At 39.9% G+C, this 23,198-nt stretch overlaps 1 protein-coding gene across 1 annotated transcript in view; it reads left to right on the plus strand.

The window, feature by feature from the left end:
• Nucleotides 1–23,198, plus strand: part of cachd1 (cache domain containing 1) — a 164,230-nt gene that overhangs the window by 100,453 nt on the left and 40,579 nt on the right. The window contains exons 3-4 of the mRNA XM_072574054.1: nt 9,070–9,218; nt 16,288–16,394. Coding sequence (XP_072430155.1) covers nt 9,070–9,218; nt 16,288–16,394 — 256 coding nt within the window. The remainder of the gene's footprint in view (nt 1–9,069; nt 9,219–16,287; nt 16,395–23,198) is intronic.

A 23,198-nucleotide genomic window follows, 5' to 3' on the forward strand; every position in this document is an offset into this window, starting at 1 on the left:
CTCCACCACTGATGTTCAGTAGCAGCAGTTTTGTACCACCTATAAGATACAGTGCCATAAATTCAACAAAGATCCTTAGACAGCAGCTTCCAAACCCATGACCACTTCCATCTAGAAGAATAAGAGCAACAGATACACAGGAACACCACCACCTTCAAATTCACCTCCAAGCCAATCACCATCCTGACTTGGAAATATATCACTGTTCCTTCACTATTGCTGGGTCAAAATTCAGGGATTTCCTTCCTAATAGTATTGTGCGTCATCTCATTGCAGTTGGGTGACAGTGGTTCAAAAAGGCAGGTCACAGGCAAAAAATACTGGCCAGCCAGTGACACCCATATCCCATACTTTAATTTAAAAAAAAAAGGAGCCCAGCACATCAATGCAAAAGACAAGGCTGAAGCATTTGAAACAATCTTCAGCCAAAAGTGCTGAGTGGATGATCCATCTTAGCCTCCTTTTAGAGGTCCCCAGCAACACCGGGTACCAGAGTTTGGCCACTTCAATTCACTCCACGTGATATCCCAAAACGGGAACAGGTACAGGTACTAGGTACTGGAAAGGTTAGGGACCCTGTAACATTCTGGCAAGAGTATGGTAGATTTGTGCTCAGCACTTGCTGCACACCAAGCCAAGCTGTTTCAGTACAGCTACAACACTGACATCTACCTGACAATGTCGAAAATAGCCTAAGTCTGTACTGTGCATACAAAGAAGGACAAATCCAACCCAACCACTTATCACCCCATCAGTCTATTCTAGATCATCAGTAAAGTGATGGAAGCAATTACCAGCAATGCTGTCAAGCACTACTTGCTTCACTACAACCTACTCATTGATACTCCGTTTAACTTCCATCAGTGCAACTTAGTTCAAACATTGACTAAAGAGCTGAATTCCAGAGGTGAGATGAGAGTGAGAATTTGAAAACGTGGCATCAAGGAAATCTAGCGAGACTGGAATCAGTGGAAATTTCCAAGGAATCTGTCCATTGATTGGAGTCATAATGGAAGATCACGTAGCGCTAGCACAAAGGAAGCTGGTTACTTTTGTTGGAGGCTAAATATCTCTGCCTTGGGATATCACTGGAGGAGTACCTTGGGTTAATGTCCTAGGCTCAGTCACCTTTGAATGATTCTTCGATGAAAGTGGAAGTCTGATGTGGTCAGGACAGTCAGTGAGCAGTCAGAAATTGTGGGGTTGGGGTTATACATGGTGGAAATCTAATCACAAAGATGGTTTCCTATTTTTAACTTTTTACTTCTCCCACCCATAACTATCTTTGGTTTTTAAAATGCCCTGTGCAGCATGTTGATGACTTCAGTTGTGCAGTCATGGACTAAAGACTCGAGGCTAAACTCCACTATATTTTTTTTGCCAAATTAGTAAATTTAACTTGGGTCCGTATCAGAGTTGTTCTACGTGAAATTATTCTTCATTGATGCCAGACAAATCAAAACCTCTCTTTAATCTGTGCTTAAGCCTCAGGGAAAATTGTGGTGCCTTTTGGAGTGAGAAAAAACCATTGCTTGGCAACAGTTTGTTAGTTGCCTGCTGAGAGTTCCAGCAGACCTGCTGTTCCATGTTGATAGCATTTCAGTCAATACTCTGTGACTAATATTCTTTGACCTGATGTATAATAAAGTGGTCAGTCTGTACAAATGATAAAAGTTATTCAGCAATGTTAACGCTTTAAGCTGAGAAATCCCACGTACCAGCTGGGTTCACTGGGTTCTAACAGAGCTTTTTAAATAGGAATGGATTATGGAAAGGTAGTTAGTATATGGAAAGAATGTGTTTTAATGATAGACGCAATTTGAATTGCACTGACTGCCAACTGTCAAATTGTAATTCATGGAATGATGTAAATCAGGTTGTGGACGAATTAATTCAGTACTAATATAACAAAGATGGTGTGAATGTTATCCCTTTACCTTTCAATAAATTTTTGGCTTCCTTCCCTGAAATAGAATTCAAAAGAACGTTGTCCATCCTGTGATTTTTAATCAACTTCTCCTAACTCTCCTCAATCTCCAATCTTGTGTTTAAGCCCACACAGTGAATGTTGACCATATCCTAACAAGCATGTGGAAGAAGAGTTGGACTGGACTCGAAACATTAGTTCTGTTTCCCCCTCTACAGATGCTGCCAGACCTGCATTTGTACAGTACCTTTTGAACTTATTTAACAGGACAACATAGCTGAACTCGAATCTGTACCAAACATAATGCCCACACTGGTACACCTTCCAGCAAGGGTTTCTTGTTAACATTTAGCATCAAGGAAGTCTGACTTCGTCTTTCCCTCCTGCCCCGTATCTCCAGCATGGAGATGCAACACCAGTGCCCCATAAATTGACTTGTCTGGTTTGTGTGTTCTCGTACACAATTGATTGAACACTTAAATTAGGGCTGTCAATATTTTCAAGCTTTGACCTACATAGAATGCTATGTTATAGTTGTATTCAGTGGCCAGGCATGACACAGTTTATTTGATTTGCACAATAAAGACTGCAGATTGTGTGGTTGGCAGCTTGTTTCTCTCTCTTCCTCCTCCCCTCTGTACTGAGGTTGCTGCAATTTCTGCTTGGTCCTGTGGCTTAGCAGAGAGACTGAAAGATTGAAACTGTTTTAAATAATGTAACATTTGTTATTTAAATGCAATTTTCTCAAATGTAACTGCTTTATTCAAAGGGTGAGGGAGACAGAAAGCTGGAAACTTCAGGCTAGTAAGTTTAATATTTGGCATAGGAAAGATGTCCAAAACTATTATTAAGCTTTTATAGCTTAAAGTTCACTTTAAAGTTCAAGTCGAGCAGAATCCATGTGGTTTTGTGAAAGAAAAATCACGCTTAATCAATGTATTGGTGTTCTTCAAAGAAGGAGGCCTTGTGACCAGCGATGTTCCACAGGGATTGGGTCCTCATTTGTTTGTCATCTATACAAACGATTTGGATGAGGATATAGAAGGTATGGTTAACAAGTTTGCACGTGATGCCAAAATTGGTGATACAGTGCACATTAAGGAAGGTTTTCTACGATTTCAAAGGGATCTTGATCAAATGGGTTAATAGGCTAAAATGGCAGATGGAGTTCAATCTGGATAAATGTAAGGTATTGGATTTTGGTACAACAAACAAGAGTAAGTCTTACACAATTAATGGTAGGGCCTTGGGTAGTGCTGTAGAACAGAGGGACCTCAGGATGCAGGTACATAATTCTTTGAAATCTGCATCACAAAGTGGTTAAAAAGCTTTTGGCTTGTTTGCCTTCATTGCTCAGTTCTTTGAGTCTCGGGGTTGGGAAGTCCTGTTGAGGTTGTACAGGACACTGGTGAGGCCTCTTCTGGAATATTGTGTCCAGTTCTGGTGGCCCAGTTATAGGAAGGATATTAATAAGCTGGTGAGGGTTCAGAAGAGAATCACCAATATATTGCTGGGTGTGAAAGGTTTGAGTTATGAAGAAAGACAGGTGGTTGAGAGGTAATCTGATGAAAGTTTATAAAATAATGAGAGGTATAGATAGAGTTAATGGTACTCATCTTTTCCCAAGGATGTGACATTTTAAAATGAGAGAGCACATTTTGAAAGTGAGATGAGAGAGATTTGAAAAAGACATGAGGCAATTTGTTTACACAGGGTGGTTTGTGTGTGGAATAAACTTCCTGAGAAAGTGGTGGGTGTGGGTACAATTACAATGTTTAAAAGACATTTGGATATATGAATAGGAACGGTTTGGAGGGATATGAGCATGAAGCAGGCAGGTAGGACTAGTTTAGTTTAGGATTATGTTCAGCATAGACTGGTTGGACCGAAGGATCTGTTTCCGTGATGAATGACTCTTCGACACTAAGTATCCTGCTGTTGATAAAGGGAAGCTGGTGGATGGGCTGAACTTAGATTTCCGGAGAGGACTTGATAAGATGCCATATCAAAAGTTATTGTGAAGAAACAAGAGCGTCCAGTATAGTGGGTAACATTGGCATGGTTGCAAGAATACTTAGCTAATAGGATGTAAAGTAGAGAGAGAGATGGGTCAATTTCTGAATGGGCAAAGTGTTACAGCTGGTGTGCCACAACGATTAGTGCTGGGATTTCAATATCGTACAATTAATGTAAGTTTACTTGGATGAGGGAACAAACGCATGGTTGGCAAATTTGCCAAGGGCATAAAGGTAAGTAAGAAAGTAAGGGTGAAAAGGACATGATGAGGCTACAAAAGGATATAGATAGGTTAAGTAAGTAGGCAAAGATCAGAAAAATGGAGTATCATTTTGGAAAATGTGCAGTTGTCCATTTTGGCAGAAGGAATATAAAACCATATCATCTAAATAGTGAGAGATTGCAATCCTCTGAAATGCAGAGGAATCTAGGTGTCCAAGTGAATGATTTGGAAAAGGTTAGTACAATAAGAAATGAGAAAGCTAATAGTGATATTGTTTATTGTAAGGGGAATTGAGTACAAATGTAGGGAGATTATCCTTATTAGAGCTTTGCTGAGACCACCTGTAGAGTATTGCCTACAGTAAGGGGGCTCCTTGTTTAAGGAATTGTGTTGGAGGCAGTTCAGGGAAGGTTTGTTAAGCTATTCTGTGTAATGGATGCATTGTCTTATGAGGGAATATTGGATAGGCTAGACTTTTATCTGCTGAAAATGTGAAGAATAAGAGGTGACTTGCTTGAACCATTTAAGATCCTGAGGGGCCTAGACAGGGTAAATGTGAAAAGGATATTGCCTTTTATAAGAGTATCTGGAACTAAAGGTCACTCTTTGAAAGAAATGATTGCCTGTTCAAAATAGAATTCAGGCAAAATTATTTCCTGTTTGGAACTCTCTTCCTGAAAAGGTGGTGGAAGCAGAGTTCTTAAATATTTTTAAGACTGAGGTAGATCAATTCTTGATAAGAAATGTCTTGAAATCTTGAGATTGTGGAGTTGAGTGTGGTGCTGGAAAAGCACAGCAGGTCAGGCAACATCCGAGGAGCAGGAGAATCAATGCTGTGTAAAAGCCCTTCATCAGGAATGAGGCTAATTTCTGATGAAGGGCTTTTGCCCGAAACATCGTTTTCCCCCCCCCCCCCCAGCTTCTAAGACACTGTCTGACCCGCTGTGCATTTCCAGCACCCCACACTCAACTGTAATCTTCAGTATCTGCAGAATTCCCGGGATTGTGGAGTTAGACTGGCAGAGCCGACACACGAGTTGAGTGGCCTATTCCTGCACTGAATTCATAAACTTATGTGCATGTTTATAAACTGAATAAATGATTTTGATCATGTAAAAGGATCTCTGCTCTTGAATCTCCATGGATGGCTCCTTTTAGTTTGGGATTCCAGCCATTGTGTTAGACCGGAAGATCATTAGGATTGTTCCGTAGCCTATAACTGCTCTATAGCCAAATAATGTCCCAGCACCCCCTGACCAAGCTTGCACATAAATTATTAACATTAATGCAAAGTTTAAAGTTTGATTTTTACCTTTAGGACAATATCCCAGGAAGGAGTCATTAACTTCAGCAAACCTGGGATGGTTATTAAGGTTGTAGGAGAAGTAATGGTCTGTACAATAAGCCTCGAATTATAGACAGTCATACAGCACAGAAGCAGATCCTTTGGTTCAACTTGTCCATGGCAGTTTTCCAAACTAAACTCATCTCATTTGCCTGCATTTGACCCATATCCCTCTAAACCTTTCCTATCCATGTCCCTGTCCGAATGTCTTTTAAATGTTGTAATTATACCTGCATCTACCACTTCCTCTGGTTCATTCCACATATGTACCACACTGTGAAAATGTTGCCTCACAGGGCCCTTTTAAATGTTTCTCCTTTCACCTTAAAAGTTATGTCCTCTCGTTGTGAACTTCCATACCTAGGAAAATCACCTCTGCTACTCGCCTTAATTATACACTTCATGATTTTATAAACCTCTAGAAGGTCACCTCTAAACCTCCTATGCTCCAGTGAAAAAAATGCCAGCTGATCCAGCCTTTCCTCTCCTTTATAACACAAAACATCCTGTCCCAGTAGATGCTCACCTATTGCAATTTCCTCAGTGGTATTATTAATTTTAGTACCTTATAATTTATTTGCTTAAAAATAATATGCCGGTGGCCATATCCAAGAGGCCGGGGTGGGGAAGTCCAAAACTAGAGGACATGGAGTTAGGGTGTGAGGGAAGATTTAAAAGGGATCTAAGGGGCAATTTTTTTCACGCAGAGGGTGGTGTGTGAATGGAACGAGCTGTCAGAGGAAGTGGTGGACACTGATACAATTACAACATTTAAATGGCATCTGGATGGGAGTGCGAATAGGAAGGGTTTAGAGGGATAGAGGCCAAGTGTTAGCAAATGGGACTAGATTTATTTAGGCTATCTGGTCGGCATGGATGAGTTGGGCCGAAGGGTCTGTGTCCGTGTTGTATGTCTCTATGACTGTGGGGTTAAGTTACTGAGTTGATTTCTAATTAATGTGTAATATGAATAGAAATAATGTAGGATTCTTAGATCAATATGCTGTAGATTCCTAAATAAAGTACTTGCAGAAAGTTTGTATGTAAACACTGTCATTTGGGTGAGTCTGGTGTTAGGGGCAAAGATGTATTTGGGCAGAGGCATCAATACAGAACTGTGGAAAATTGGGAAGATTTTGGATATTGTACTTGCAAGCACATAGCATTTTAGCCACAGATATGTTAAAACTTCCCTATTGCACCTGCTTTACACTGAAGTACCCATAGAGCATGGGAAATGGACCCTTTGGTTCAACCAATCCATGTTGATCACAATCCCAAATTAAACTAGTCCCATCTGCCTGCACTTGGCCCATGTCATATTTGTAATTCAGTTGTGGGATATGGGTTGCTGGCTGGTCAGCTTTTATTGCCCATACCTAGTTGCCTTTGAGTAGGTATTGGTGATCTGCCTTCTTGAACACTGCAATCCATTTGCTGTGGGTTGACCCACAATGCCATTAGGGAGGGAATTCCAGGATTTTGACCCAGCGACAGTGAAGCAATGGCAGTATATTTCCAGGTCAAGATGGTGAGTGACTTGGAGGGGAACTTGAAGGTGGTGGTGTTTCCATTTATCTGCTGCCTTTGTCCTTCAAGATCGATACTGTTCGAGGATCTTTGGATCCTTCCAAACATTTATTATTCATGCACTTATCAAAATGTCTTTTAAATGTGGTAATTATACCCGTCTCCCCCACTTCCTCAGGAAGTTCATTCCATACATGAACCACTGTGTGCATTTTAAAAAAAATTGCTCCTCATCTTTTTGAAATCTTTCCTCTCGCCATAAATATATGCCCCTAGTCTTGAAATCCTCCACCCTAAGGAAATGATACCTGCCATTCATATATTTCTCATGATTTTATATACCTCCTAAGGTCACCTGTCAACCTCTCATGCTCCAGTTGAACAATGTCTCAACCTATCCAGCGTCTCCTGTTAACTCAAACCCTCCATTCCTGGCAGCATCCAGGTAAATCTTTTCTGCATCCTCTTCAAGTTAGTAATATCCTTATTTAGTTGTCAGTAATAGCCTCCTCTATGGAGCACAGAGAATTCTGAGCTCTGTAAATCTAGGGTGAAAGCCAACAGTGGAGAAATTTATTATGTCGACTAATTGGTTTCTTATGAAATGCTTCCAATATCAATGTTAAAATGCATTGACTTAAAAATGATTTGTTAGACTTTCTGACATCATATATTAAATATATCAAGTGGCAACATTGCAGCAATTAAAAAAAATGCCAGTTTTTAGTTAGGGGTTCCTTTTATGTTTGCATGCAGTTAGAATCTAAATTATACCTTTGTAACAAACAAATGTAGAGGACCTATTTACAAATGATCAAAGAAATGCTTTCATGATTTTCCTCCCCCTATATATTAATTTCTACTTTGCTGTTGACAGGGGCCTGTAATTTAATGTTTTAATCATGGTTAACAATTATGGATGATACAAACTCAGTAGGTTTGTATGCACTTTATAAAAAATTCATGTTTTAAGCATTTATGTAAGTAATGCAAATGTAAGCAGAGAATAGCAAAACGGCTTGTGCTTTGATGTTGCTTTCTGAATATTTTGAGCATAATTTGATATTCATTGCAGACTGTGCTACTGTTTTCAACTATTAAAAGATATTATAGCTTGTGCAGTTTCCTGTTTGGTTGCAGATGCCAAATCTTGGTTGTATGATTTTGAGACCATTCATCTTCCAACATCTTCTACAAATAATGGTTTTAAAATAGAGTTGTAGAGCTGTAGAAACAGACCCTTTGGTCCAACTCGTCTATGGTAACCAGATATGCTAAATAAATCTAGTCCAATTTGCCAGCATTTGGCCCATTATACCTCCAAACCCTTCCTATTCATGTACCCATCCAGATGCTGTTTAAATGTAAACGTACCTCAGTACAGTCTCTGAGGCTTCATCTTAACTTGGCCATATCATTAATCTGCTGTGTAAGTGGGGTCTTGCATTTTTCATGGTCCTGGTTGGTGTTCTAGTTTTCCATTGGCTACTTTTTGGAGTCTCTGCAGATGATTGTTTTTGTGCTGTTCATTCAACTCTGATGTTAGTTCAAATTTACCACAAACGAATGGAATGAAAATCTTTTCTCCACTCTTGTTCTTTACTACCAGGAGGAATTCCACTTGATATTAACTTAAGATTATGTACCTTACAAGCACAGGCTCCAAACTGAGCATACTCAGCATAAATTATCAAATTTGCATAGGGTTGTCTGTATTATTTGGTATGACAATAGGACTCACTTATGCAAAAATTTCACTTGAGGTTTAACTGGAATATATAAATTAAACTTTGACTGCAAATGTACAGCTCAGAATATTGGAAAAATATTAATTTGTCAACAGTGAATTAGTTGCAGCGCAGACTCGCCAGGCCAAGTGGTTGCTTACTATCTTGTAAACATTCTATGATCCTCCTTGATGAACAAAATATGTCATAATTCCTGAGTTTAGCACAGCAATATTGTAAGCTGGTAGTGATGTTGATCTACAGTCTCATCCCATATTGTGTTTTTCCATTCCTCTGGCAGTTGGCTAAAAAGATAAGAGAGAAGTTTAATCGCTATCTTGATGTGGTGAATCGTAACAAGCAGGTGGTTGAAGCATCCTACACGGCTCATTTGACATCGCCATTGACAGCCATCCAGGACTGCTGCACGATTCCAGCTTCAATGATGGAGTAAGTTCTTTTCCTGTATTGCACAGATGCCAACAGTCAATATATTCGTGACTGCCATTTGTCATTCTCATGTTATTTCCAAGCCATTTTTTTCTTATTCTTCTCCCTCTCCTGAAAGTGCTAGCATTTGCAATGTACAGCTCCATAATATTGTTAGCTTACAGGAAGAAACTGGGAGGAAGGACAAAAAAAAAACCATGATCCATCTATCATACTTCATGATGCGTCCATTGTTCCACATCAATGAAAATAGGTCACCAAGGCAGCTATTTGTTGAGAGATGGCTGGTGCATTAGTTGACTGGGATTATTGTTGAATTGGTCTTATTAGGATAAGTACAATGTCCCTCTCCCTGTCCCTGCCTCTGGACCAGCAAGCCTGGGTTCAAGTCCCACTTGCTCCAGAGATGTGTCATGATATATCCGAGTAGGTTGGTTAAAAATATCTACACATTGTTAATTTAAATGCAAGTGTTTCTGAGGATGAAGTACCTGATGAGAGTGCACATTTGGCAAAAAATTGAATGAGAGTTAGATGTACCAGAGGAACTAACTAATAACTAACAGAAGTAATTATTGAAAGCAAAGCACTGCAGATGCTAGAAATTCGAAGTAAAAAGGAGGTGTTGGAAAATTCAGCACGTCTGGCAGCGGCTATGGAGAAAGAGTTAATGTTTCAAGTCTGATAGTTCTCTTTTTCAGAAGATAGAGGTATAGATAGCTACTAATGCGACCCTCTGGCTTTGATGTACTTGATTTGCCAAAGGTTTTTGAAAATAAATTTTCTCCATTTTCTTTGTTCTTCTGCTAATGGTGCTATTTCATGATGAGGTTCAGTTTTAAAAGCCCAGGAACCCTCTGGTATCTCACCCAAGTGTTGAGTTAACTGATGTCACCTGTAGTTGCGGTGGAGTGCACCAGGTACACTTTATCCCTCGGCTTAGAGGAGAAGAATGAATTAGGCAGCCTGCTCATGATCAAAAGTGCACTTCTCAATATGAGATGGATGGTGATTAAAATTGGATTATCTATAATTTTCTGTTGTTAACCTACTACTTACTGCCTTAGTTAATATAGCTTGCATTTGATTGATATACAATGTTGCTTATTAGGAACTGTGACACATAAGCTCTGAAGGATTCAAGTTTGAATCCTAGTTTATGCTGATATAATTTACTTTGACTTTGACCAGCAGTGACAATTAGCCTCAACTTATACTAGTCAAAGAAAAAAAACAGCAAAGGTTCCTGTCCGTGATAGCTCTTCTTCTTAAAGATGTATGTATTGTGGTCAAACAGGTCATACTTGGTCTTTAGTATGATGATCCACATAGAAGGATGAGAAACGCCTGCTGGCAGTAACTTAAACAGGCTGTGCCACCTTGTCAGAGCATCAGTCAGTTCTGAGAGAGGAGAAAATGAGAAAGATAGGGGAAGACGAGGTCAAACATTCTGAAATATAGCATTTTATCTTGGAGCAAAGGAAAACAATAAGTAGATGAATGCAGAAGAATTGTGCTGGCAGACCTTGCATTAAAAAACCTTCGAAACCTTGTCTGAGAATACATTTTCTTTCCAGTTTCCATTTGCACAAACATCTCCCAAAACTGTGTTTTGCATGATAAGACCAGTCTGATTCAAGTTGATTTGGAATTGGCTAAAAGTCTGGGTTTTGATATAAAATTCAAAGAGCTGCCAAAAACCCTGCAGTTTTTATGTTCTGCATTAGCTCCAGTTCACTTGCAGAAGCTGCTCTGTGGAATAGAAGCAGCCTGGTCTGTTGGGATTTTAATATGTGAAGTTCAAAGTGCTGAAGCACATCAGAGCAGATATCAATCAAGCCAATGCCTCGCAAGTTGAAGGCTGAACTGACGTTTCCAAAGGGAGTCAGATCAAAGAGGAAGACTGAAACCGTGCAGTTTCTCTCTGGAGACTGTGTGTTTCGATCAATTGTTCATTATAGTTTGTCCAGGAAGAAGTGGGGGGAAAATTGCAATGATGTGACTGCTCTTGGAAATAGAATTTCAGTCTATCTTTTGATCACTCAACAAGGGCAGGCAGAATCTCATCACAGCTGTAGTCATGGTACCCTGGGCAAGTTGAAACAAACTGTGATATTTGTGTGAAATTGAAGAAATAATAGTGTACAGCTTTTTGCAGGAAAGGATGTTAACCGTTTGTGTGCCGTTGAGTATTTGTAATGACTGATAATGTGAATTAATGTTAAATCTATTTTACCAATTACCTATTATTTTGTTATGATGAGAGGCAGAGGAAATTAGGTCTATGTTCTCTGGAGATCATAAGACCAGAAGAAATAGGAACAGGAGTGGGCTATTTGGCCCCTTGAGCGTATCCACCATCCCCCAGAATCGTGGCTGATTCGATATTCCTTCCATCCGTTTTCCTGCATTTCCCCATAAACTTTGATTTCCCCTAGTGATCAAGAATCTATCTCAGCCTTAAATGTCCACAAGACCCCTGCCCCCACAACACTCTGGCATGGAATTTCAAAGACATTCAATTGTCGGAGAGAAGAAATTCTTCCTCCTCTTCTGAGACTATGTCCTCTGGTTCTCGACTCTCCCTCTTAGCATTTACCCCATAACGCCTCTTCAGAATCCTGGGCATTTCAGTGAGATTGTCTCTCATTCTTCTAAACTTGAGTGAGTAGAGTCCCAACCTATTTAATCTGTGCTCATATGACAATCCCTCCATACCAGGGATTATCCTACTGAATCTTCTCTGAATTACCTCCAATGAAACAATAGCTTTCCTTAAATAAGGAGACCAACACTGCTCACAGTACTCCACATGTGCTGTCAGCAGTAACTCATGCAGTTGCAGTAAGACATCCCCTTTCTTATACTCGAGGCACTTTAAAATAAGGACCAACATTCCAAAAGCCTTCCTGATTACCTGCAACACCCATGTGCTAGCTTTCTGTGTTTCATGTACAATAACCTGCAAGTCCCTTTGTGTTGCAGCTTTCTGCAGTTTCTCTCCATTTAAATAATAACCTATTCTTTTGTTCTCCCTTCTGAATTGAACAACTTCACGTTTTTACATTTCAGAAGAATGACAGTGATCTCATTGAAACATAGATTCTGAAGGGGCTTGAAGAGAATAGATGCTGAGAGATTATTTCCTCTGGTCAGAGAATTTCAAACGTGGGGGCAAGAGCTGAAATCAGGAGAAAATCTTTCACTCGAAGGGTTGTGAATCTTTGCAATTCTATACCTTGAGAGGGTTTTGGAATCTCCATTACTAAATACATTTAAGGCTGACATAGACAGATATTGTGTCTCTTCGGGAATTTAGGGGAGAGAGCTGGACAGTGAAGTTGATGACCAAGATCAGCCTTGATCACATTGAATAGCTAGATACGCTGGATAGGTAATATGGTCCATTCCTGCTCCTGTTTCCTTTAGTGCTCTTGTAATGGTACATACGTCCTTGCAACAGTGTGCAAGTTGTTAGATGATCCTGAATCGGATCACCATTCCTGTATTTTCAGTATGTAGTGCAAGACCTCTATCTCAAATATCAGATGTGACTCGTGCCTTTATTTCATTGCGAAACTCAAAGGTTAACACTCTGCCAATCTTTTGGTTGTTTTTGCACAGTTTACTTAGAAATTGAACCTAGAAAGAAACACACGAACCTGAAGTTTATAATGAACCTGAAGATTATAATGATGGTATCCCTGACTAATGGCAAAAATAAGAGGAAGAAGGATACATGTCACACATCACCCTTGATAAATACCTGGAGCACAGAAGGAAATTTTTAAAAAAATGTTATACCGGATAGAATTAGAATTAGAATTAGGTTTATTGTCACATGTACTGAAGTACAGAAAAACAGTGAAATGTTTACAATATTGACCCTCACTGTGCCTTTGCAAATCTTAGATACAAATAATGAAAAAATATTACACTACCTTACAGTGATTTATAGTATAAGTTAGAAAATAAGAAATAAAGTTAAATAAATAAAGTCAGATAAAGAGATTACAGATAAAAATCGCCTGGGACTGCCATAGTGTTAAAGGTTTAGATGGAGAGAAATTTATTAAGTGTGTACAAGACAATTCTCTGATTTGGTATGTAGATGTACCTACTAGAGAAGGTGCAAAACTTGACCTACTCTTGGGAAATAAGGCAGGGTAGGTGACTGAGGTGTTAGTGGGGGAGCACTTTGGGGCCAGCGACCATAATTCTATTCGTTTTAAAATAGTGATGGAAAAGGATAGACCTGATCTAAAAGTTGAAGTTCTAAATTGGAGGAAGGCAAATTTTGACGGCATTAGGCAAGAACTTTTGAAAGCTGATTAGAGGCAGGTGTTTGCAGGTAAAGGGACAGCTGGAAAATGGGAAGCCTTCAGAAATGAGATAACAAGAATCCAGAGAAAGTATATTCCTGTCAAGGTGAAAGGGAAGGCTGGTAGGTAGAGGGAATACTGGATGACAAAAGAAATTGAGGGTTTGGTGAAGAAAAAGAAGGAAGCATAAATCAAGTATAGACAGGATAGATCGAGTGAATTCTTAGAAGGGATTAAGGGAAGGAGGAGTATACTTAAGAGGGAAATCAGGAGGGCAAAAAGGGACATGAGATAACTTTGGCAAATAGAATTAAGGAGAATCCAAAGGGTTTTTACAAATATATTAAGGACAAAAGGGTAACAAGGGAGAGAATAGGGCCCCTCAAAGATCAGCAAGGCAGCCTTTGTGTGGAGCCACAGAAAATGGGGGAGATACTAAATGAATATTTTGCATCAGTATTTACTGTGGAAAAGGATATGAAAGATATATAGACTGTAGGGAAATAGATGGTGACACCTTGTAAAATGTCCAGATTACAGAGGAGGAAGTGCTGGATGTCTTGAAACACATAAAGTGTTTTGTATTTTGCTCGAGATAAATTCTCTCACCACTTAGCTTAAGATAACTTGGCCTGTAGTTTTTTTTAAATACAGTCAATCTCCACCCAAAAGGCACATGCTAGCCAGTCCTCTTTCACCTCTTTCTAAAAAATTTAGAAAATGTGTTGTTTCCTCTTCTCTAGATTATTTTAAAATGCAATCAGACCAAGAATTTCAGAGTTTGATTAATGCTTCTATTCCTTATGCAGTTTTTTTTTAAAACTCATTTTGCCTTTTCTATTTCAGTGGTAAAAATTGAAGCACACGAAAGGTTTACTATTTCATCATTTTATTATTGCCACCTATGATTTTATTCCATTCCTGCTTTTGTAACTAATTCCAACATAAATGTTGGTTCCCATTAAAATAGATTATGCAGCTGAACTGTCAAGAAAAATATAATTTCTTTATCCTCTCAACTGTTTTTGGGTTTTCCCAAGCATCTGCATTATCACTCTTCATCTTCACCCTCATTGGACTTGGCATTCATCTTAGTCTCAAATTTATAAATGTATTCATCCACATAAATGTATTCATCTCAGTGGGCATAGTAAGCAAGGACTTCACTTCTTTCTCCATCGTATCTGCTCACATATGAATTAGCAGGAGCAGGCTATTTACCACCTCCAGCCTGCTCCACCATCAGTAAGCACATACCTATTTGTTTTCAACATCCAATCTGTATTCCAACCTACCCTGATAATCACTCACTTGATCAACAAGAATCCATCTTTCTCAGTGTTAAAGATATTCAAAGATCTGCTTCCATCACCTTCTGCAATCTCTGCATTAGGTAATATGTTTTTTCTTTTAAAAAATGCTTCCTTTCATATTTCTCCACATTAACATCATTTGCTACATCTCTGCCCACTCATTTAGCCGATCACCATCTGTTTGTACGAACCTTATGGACTTGTAACTTGCTTTCCTAACTATATTTATGTAATTAGCAAATTGGCAAAATTAGTGAAACGGCAACATACCTTCCAATCCCTTCATCCAAAGATTTGCAAGGATGCTGCCAGGGTTGGAGGATCTGAGCTACAAGGAGAGGCTGAACAGGCTTGGGCTGTTTTCCCTGGAGTTTGGAAGCTGAGATGTGACCTTATAGAGGTTTACAAAATTGAGGGGCATGGATAGGATAAATAGGCAAAGTCTTTTCCCTGAGGTGGGGGAGTCCAGAACTAGAGGGCATAGGTTTAGGGTGAGAGGAGAAAGATATAAAAGAGACCTAAGGGGCAACGTTTTCACGCAGAGGGTGGTACGTGTATGGATTGAGCTGCCAGAGGATGTGGCGGAGGCTGGTACAATTGCAACATTTAAGAGGCATTTGGATGGGTATATGAATAGGAAGGGTTTGGAGGGATATGGGCCAGGTGCTGGCAGAGGGGACGAGATTGGGTTGGGATACCTGGTCAGTATGGACGTGTTGGACCGAAGGGTCTGTTTCCATGCTGTACATCTCTATGACTCTTTGACTCTCAGTGGAAGAACTGAGAAATGATCTAAACCCTTCAACCCGTAGTTTAGTTAATGATGGCTAATCTTCAGTCTAATTAACTTCATATGAAAAAGGGAGAGAGGCCCAGGTTGTGCCATTGATGAAAGGTCCGCAGGCCGGAGAACCACTGGGTATAGCTTTGCTAATCACATTTTATTCAGATGTTTTGTGTTCTCTCACAATCTCTGTGTGACTATTTTCTGGCAATAAAACATCTGACTTCAGTGCCGCGGGGTTTACCACTGACAAACAACTAACTATATTATTTTGATCTTGCAAAGTGTGAACTCTAGCTCTTACCAAGTCAACTGGTTTACTTGACTTCAGAGATCAACTGTAATGAAATTATTTTCTCAGCAGTCTGCTGAACAGGAACTTTTAAAAATTCATTCATGGGTTGAGGGCATCATTGGCTAGTCAATGTTTTATTACCCATCCCTAATTGCCCAGAGTGAAGTTTAGTGTCAACCACATTGCTGTGGGTCTGGAGTCACATGTAGGGCTGGCCAGGTCAGGTAAGGATGGCAGTTTCCTTCCCTGAAGGACATTTTGCTCAGTTTTGATTAGAAGTTTAAAATCTGAATTGTCTTGTTACTGTGCTTTTACGCTGTGCTGCACTTCAGATGCTTTCTCGTTTTCATCACAGGTTTGATGGGAATTTCAACGCCAACGTTTCAAAAACTATCAGCTGTGACAGACTTTCCACGACTGTCAGTAACCGAGCATTCAATCCTGGCCGGGACCTAAACACAGGTTCGTATGTCACCTGATATACATTTGATTAGTTAACATTAGAACATAGAACATAGAACAATACAGCACAGAACAGGCCCTGCGGCCCATGATGTTGTGCCGAACTTCTATCCTAGATTAATCACCCATCCATGTACCTATCCAAATGCCGCTTAAAGGTCGCCAATGATTCTGACTCTACCACTCCCACGGGCAGGGCATTCCATGCCCCCACCACTCTCTGGGGAAAGAACCCACCCCTGACATCCCCCCCCTATACCTTCCACCCTTCACCTTAAATATTATGTCCCCTTGTAACACTCTGTTGTACCCGGGGAAAAAGTTTCTGACTGTCTACTCTATCTATTCCTCTGATCATCTTATAAACCTCTATCAAGTCACCCCTCATCCTTCGCCGTTCCAACGAGAAAAGGCCGAGAACTCTCAACCTATCCTCGTACGACCTATTCTCCATTCCAGGCAACATCCTGGTAAATCTTCTCTGCACCCTCTCCAAAGCTTCCACATCTTTCCTAAAGTGAGGCGACCAGAACTGCACACAGCACTCCAACTGTGGCCTAACCAAAGTCCTGTACAGCTGCAACAACACTTCACGACTCTTGAATTCAATCCCTCTGCTAATGAACGATAATACACCATAGACCTTCTTACAAACTCTATCCACCTGAGTGGCAACTTTCAAAGATCTATGTACATAGACCCCAAGATCCCTCTGTTCCTCCACCTGACTAAGAACCCTACCATTAACCCTGTATTCCGCATTCTTATTTGTTCTTCCAAAATGGACCTCACACTTGGCAGGGTTGAACTCCATCTGCCACTCCTCAGCCCAGCACTGCATCATATCTAAGTCCCTTTGCAAACGACAAATGCCCTCCTCACTGTCCACAACTCCACCTATCTTCGTATCATCTGCAAATTTACTGACCCACCCTTCGACTCCCTCATCCAAGTCATTAAAAAAAATTACAAACAGCAGAGGACCCAGAACTGATGCCTGCGGAACTCCACTTGTAACTGGGCTCCAGGCTGAATATTTACCATCTACCACTCTCTGACTTCGACCGGTTAGCCAGTTTTCTATCCAATTGGCCAAATTTCCCTCTATCCCATGCCTCCTGACTTTCCGCATAAGCCTACCATGGGGAACCTTAGTTCATGTTCTTTATTGTCTTGATTATTTTTAACTCACTTTTTATAATCATCATGCCTCTCTTTGTCAGCTTCCCTTCTCCATCTATAAAGAACTATTAGTAAATGCCTACAGGACCAGTCACAGGTCCTATTCTGTATTTGACATTGGAGCTCATGCTTGGAACAGGAAGAAAGGTAGCTGCCTCTGCATCCAGCCGTGTTACACGTAGCCTTAGGGAATAACCTTTTCTTAACCAATGATGCCCATGACTATTTTGCTTCACTCTCTCTTTCTGTGATATTTGTTGAATTGTGTTTATTTAATTTACGTAAGTGCAAAGCATTTCCATTCTCCAACACAGGTAGGCTGTAAGATTTCAACAGTAACTGGATTTCAGAAGTACTTTATTGCCTGTTTAGGATATCTGGGGTCATAAAAGGCTATCTATAAATTCAAGTTCTACAATGCAATTAATATTAATGAACAGCATTACTTGCCAAAAAAGTAGTATTGAAATTAAAAACCTATATAAAACTTCTCACAAAACTAATCAAAACAAATAACAACCAGTTTTGGCATTCAGCATAATTGGTGTATCGTTGTGGAACCCTCCAGCATATTCACTCCCTATTCCTTTGTTGCAGCAGGATTTGGATTAATTCCAAGTGTGAATGACTGGAGCATTTCCTTGTGGTACAAAACCGAGTTACAATGTGAATGGCAATCAAGGCAATCAAATTATCTTTCATTTGAAACCATGTCAAATAAACTGCATCACAGAATGTTACATTCTCAATTCCAATTTACTTTGTAGCTAATCCTCCAACTTACTTAACTGTTGGTTCTTTTTTCCAGTATTGGGGTCCATCAATCGTTAGTTGCTGGTCCATAGAAACCTTTGGAATTTTTCTAACTGAAGCTTAGCATCTAGTTACACATTGAGTACTTTGATGTATAACTCAAGAATTTTAGCAGATAAGCAATTCCAAATATCAATTGATTTTTGTATGATTTATTTTCTGAATAGCTCCTTTAGGTTTCTGTTGATATTTATCCATGTTCTCTAGTCCAACTGGCCTCACTGATCTTGAAAGAGATATCTGCAGTGCATTGAATTGTAATAACACAGAAGGCAGCCACCTGACTTATTGTATCAGTGCTGGCTCTATATCAGGCAATTCACCACGTTGAATTCCCCACCCACACACCCTGAACCATTCTCACCTTGCATATTGATATCTCCCTGTTGCCTGGTTTATATGTAGCATTTCATCCAACCTCCTATTGTGCCCTGTGTTCATTTCATCAATAAAACTGGGAATTATCTTTCATTTGAAATCATTTCGAATAAACTGCATCACAGAATGTTACATTCTCAATTTAAGTTTGCTTTGTAGCTAATCCTCCGACTTACTTAACTGTTGTTCTTTTATCCAGTATTGGGGTCCATCAATCTTTAGTTGCTGGTTCAGATATTCCCCTTTTTTAAACATTGTCATTTACAAAATTAATGATTAATGTTTAAAATCGCTCAGTACCAAACAATAATTGCCCAGAGATTTCTAGTCTGTTCTCCATTAACAGTCTAGATCCATTCATGGTATACTGAACAAAATGATTGAACACCTTTTCTGTGTTTGATGTGCTCAAATTTATTTTGTGCTTTTTTTTTACCTTTTATTGTTTGATCATCTGCTGAGCACCACTTATTTCTTGCTAAAGTTCAGTCTCCTTCTGTTAACTATTGTTCTTGTTTCTTCAGTGTATTATAAGTAGTTCATTTCACCTGTATCCCAAAAACAGTTTGTTATTTCTAACAATAACATCATTATCACCTCAACTATTAATTACATAGTTTTCCAGTTTTAATTTGGGATGGGAGCTCTTGGTGAGTGACAAGTGGTGGTGCACTCAAAAACATGAATGTCAAACAAATTTAAGCTTCATCTGTAAGCTCCTTCAGTCTGCATTAAATTGGAAGGAAGCCTCATTTGGTTGCAAAGCTGGAATGCTACAATGAATACCTCCGGCTCATTGGACCCAATAGTGAAGGTCCCCCACCACTGGAGTAAATGCTGGAGGCGGCGTCCAGACGTGGGAGCTCTCATTATTTCTTGTGAAGCCTAGAGGCAAACTCCTATTCCTCCTAATCCTCATCATGGAAGTAAAACCCAACTCCTTTTCCTGTTATTTTTATCGAGTGCATAAGTCAAAATGATTTCTTAATTCAGACTACAGCTTAAAATAGCAGTCTGGTCCCAGCAATGTCCCCATCTCACCTGCTTAGCAACTTAAAAAATAGGTTGCAGGAAGGGACCAAAATGCTGGCTCATACAAAATGGAACAGAATTTGCAAGTTTCCACAAAAAGCGGTAATATAAATGACCAGAACCTCTGTTAATGGGTGTTGATTAAAGGATAATTGTCGAGAGCGTGTTGCTGGAAAATCACAGCAGGGCAGGCAGCATCCGAGGAGCAGGAGAATCAATATTTCAGGCAAAAGCCCTTCATCAGGAATGAAAGGATAATTACCTGCTTTCAAACTTCATAAATGTAAAACATGTTTCCAAACAAATGTATTCAAATGAAAGTAAACTACTTCATTTGGAAATCTTGTGATGGAAAATCCATCTTTTTGCACAGAGCTATACTGCTTTTTAATGTTTTAGCTTCAAGATTCTGTGATGCCTGGTGTGATGTAGATTGATACAGATCAGGAACATCCTGCCTTCTGAGTTAGCTGATGTTGACTGCAGTATTAGGTGGTTTGATGTCTCTGCTTAAGCTGAAAATCGGGCATGCTCTGCACTTCTAATTGCTCTCATCATTTGACTCCACTGAAAGTTTTATGTCCAAGCCCGTTGCATATACATCTTTATTCTTAGCTTTGATGCCCATTATTGATGAATAACCTGCCACATCTGGTTAACAACCAAACAACAAAAGTGGCCAAATGAAATGACCATCTTGCTAACATTCATGTAACCATATAAGACCGAGCAATAGCACTTTTTCATGACAGCAAAAAAGGAGAACATTTTGGGGGTGGGCTTTTTTTTTGTAAATTACTATGGCCTTATTTTATTGCTCATTTATTCAGATTCTGTGGATGTGGTTCTGATGGTTGCTTCCTGTGACAGATTGGTCCAGACATGCACCACCCCCTTCGTGAAACCGTTACACCTCAGCTTTTTAAAATTCTTTTCCCCCCTCACTTTAAACCTATGTGCTCTAGTTTTTGGTTCCCCCACCCTGGCAAAAAGGACCTTGGCTATTATAAACCTCTCTAAGGTCATCCCTCAGCCTCCAATGCTCCAGGGAAAGTAGCCCCAGCCTAATCAGCCTTTCCCTATAGCTCAAACCCTCTAGTCCAGGCAACATCCTTGTAAATCTTTTCTGTACCCTCTCAAGTTTTAATAAAATCCTTCCTTAGAAGGGTAGCCAGAATTGAATGCAGTATTCTAAAAGTAGCTCACCAAGGTCCTGGACAGCTGCAATTTGACATTTCAGCTCCTATACTCAGTGTTCTGATGAATAAAGGCAAGCGTGCTAAACGCCATCTTCACCACCCTGTCTATCTGCAACTCCACTTTCAAGGAACTATGCATCTGCACCTCTACTTCTCTTTTGTTCAGCAACACTCCCCAGGGGCCTATGATTCATTGTATATGTCCTGCCCTGATTCACCCCACAAAAATGCATTATCTTGTATTTATCTAAATTTAAATTCCATCTGCCATCAGTCTGTTGGCTGATTTGATCAAGGTCCTGTTGTTCTGAGACGACCTTCTTCACTGTCCACTCCACCACCTATTTTGGTATCATCTGCAAACTTGCTAATGCTACCTACTATATTCACACCCAAATCATTTACATAATTGACCGAAAGCATTGATCCTTGTGACACAGCCTGGTCTCAGGCCTCCGGTCTAAAAAGCAACCCTCAACCACCACTCTGTCTTTTATCTTCAATTTTTTTTATCCATTTGGCTATCTCACCCTGGATTTCATATGATCATCACTGTGATCTTCATCTCCTGAATTTTCCTCCTTACGTAGCCATTCATATTGTATCAGTCTACAGCAAATTACAATAGTGGCGATCTCATTGCCAACTATCCAGATGTTAAGATCAACTTCACAGTGTACTAGAGTGACTCTGAAGTAAAGAGATTTACAAACCAGAAGGAACGCAATTCCGTCCACTGTGTCTACTTTAGATCTTTTGTGAGCGCCTACAATCTCCCACTCTCCCAAAGCCATCCAACTCTGCTTAAATATGTATTTGATTTCTGATTAAACTGTGCTGTAGTTTCTCCCAGAGTCCTCCCTATCTGGCATGACTGACTATATACCTAACATCTGCAAATAAAGTAACATCTTCTAATCACTCTCTGCACTGATATATTGATCATCTTAAGTTGAGAACTTTTGTCATTGATGTCCTCAATGACGAATAACCTTTTCCCTGTTTGCTCCATCAAAACCTTTCCTTTCTTAAATTTAGCCTATTTTTTTCTAATCAACCAGTTCAGAGATGTTATTCCACACCCCCTGGAGCAGGTGGGTCTTGAAGCTGGGCCTTCTGGTCCAGGGCTAGGAACACAATCACTAAAAACCTTTCCTCCTTCAGGTTTTGTAAGAAGTTCTTTTGGTCTTCTCTGCTCTACCTTAAAGTTTGGTTGTTCGTTGTTTCTCGTTCCTAATGTTGTCCTGATGAATTTAGAATTGTGCTTGGGATGATTTGCATGTCCTTTCTGTAATAGGGTTGTACAAAATTATAGGTTATTCTGGCTTTGAGTCATAGTCATTTCTGGCTCAGTGAAGAAGCCCATTTGGCTACTGAGATCATGCAAGCTCCCTGCAGAGCAATCATGCCAGTCTTAATCTTCTGCCTGGTCTATGCAGCGCAGCTGTTTTATTTCTCCACCCCCACTCCCCAAATGCCCATCCAACTGTCTTTGAAAATCACTTTCAGTGTCTATTCTTCCCCTGTTTATCAAATTCAGCATGCAGCTTGGCTTTTTAACTAACTGTATCTACCTGCTTTTTTTTGATTCATTCATGGGGATATGGACATTGCTGACTACGCCAGTAATTATTGCCTATCCCTAATTGCTTTGAACTGAGTGGCTTGCTAGGCCATTTCAGGGGGCAGTTAATAGTCAGCTGCATTGTTGTGGGTCTGGAGTCACACGTAGTCCAGACCAGACCAGGTAAGGATGGCCTATTTCCTTTCCTGAAAGACATCAGTGAACCAGATGGGTTTTTACGACAATGAAATGACAATGGTCACCATAGGGCCAGCTTTTAACACCAAATTTTATTGAATTCAAATTTTGTCATCTGTCATGGAGGAATTTGATCCAGTAGTCCCAAGACCTCCAAGATTACTAGTCCAATGATTTTTACCACTACACTACCACATTCCTTAATTGCATTTAAATCTCTAATTCTCACTGTCATGGGCAACTTTCAACTTTATTCCACTGAGTGTATCCCCCTGTCCTTGTTCACCCTCGTTCCACAGTGATTCTCCATGCATCTGCCCATTTCAGTGTAAATTGCTTAGTTTGTCCCGCAGGTGGTACCTGACCTATACACATACACACGTTTCACTAAAATATCACTCTGTGTGGACATTCACAGTCAAACATTCAGCATCCACT

Source organism: Chiloscyllium punctatum, chromosome 7, assembly GCF_047496795.1.
Source record: "Chiloscyllium punctatum isolate Juve2018m chromosome 7, sChiPun1.3, whole genome shotgun sequence".
Taxonomy (NCBI): Eukaryota; Metazoa; Chordata; class Chondrichthyes; order Orectolobiformes; family Hemiscylliidae; genus Chiloscyllium; species Chiloscyllium punctatum.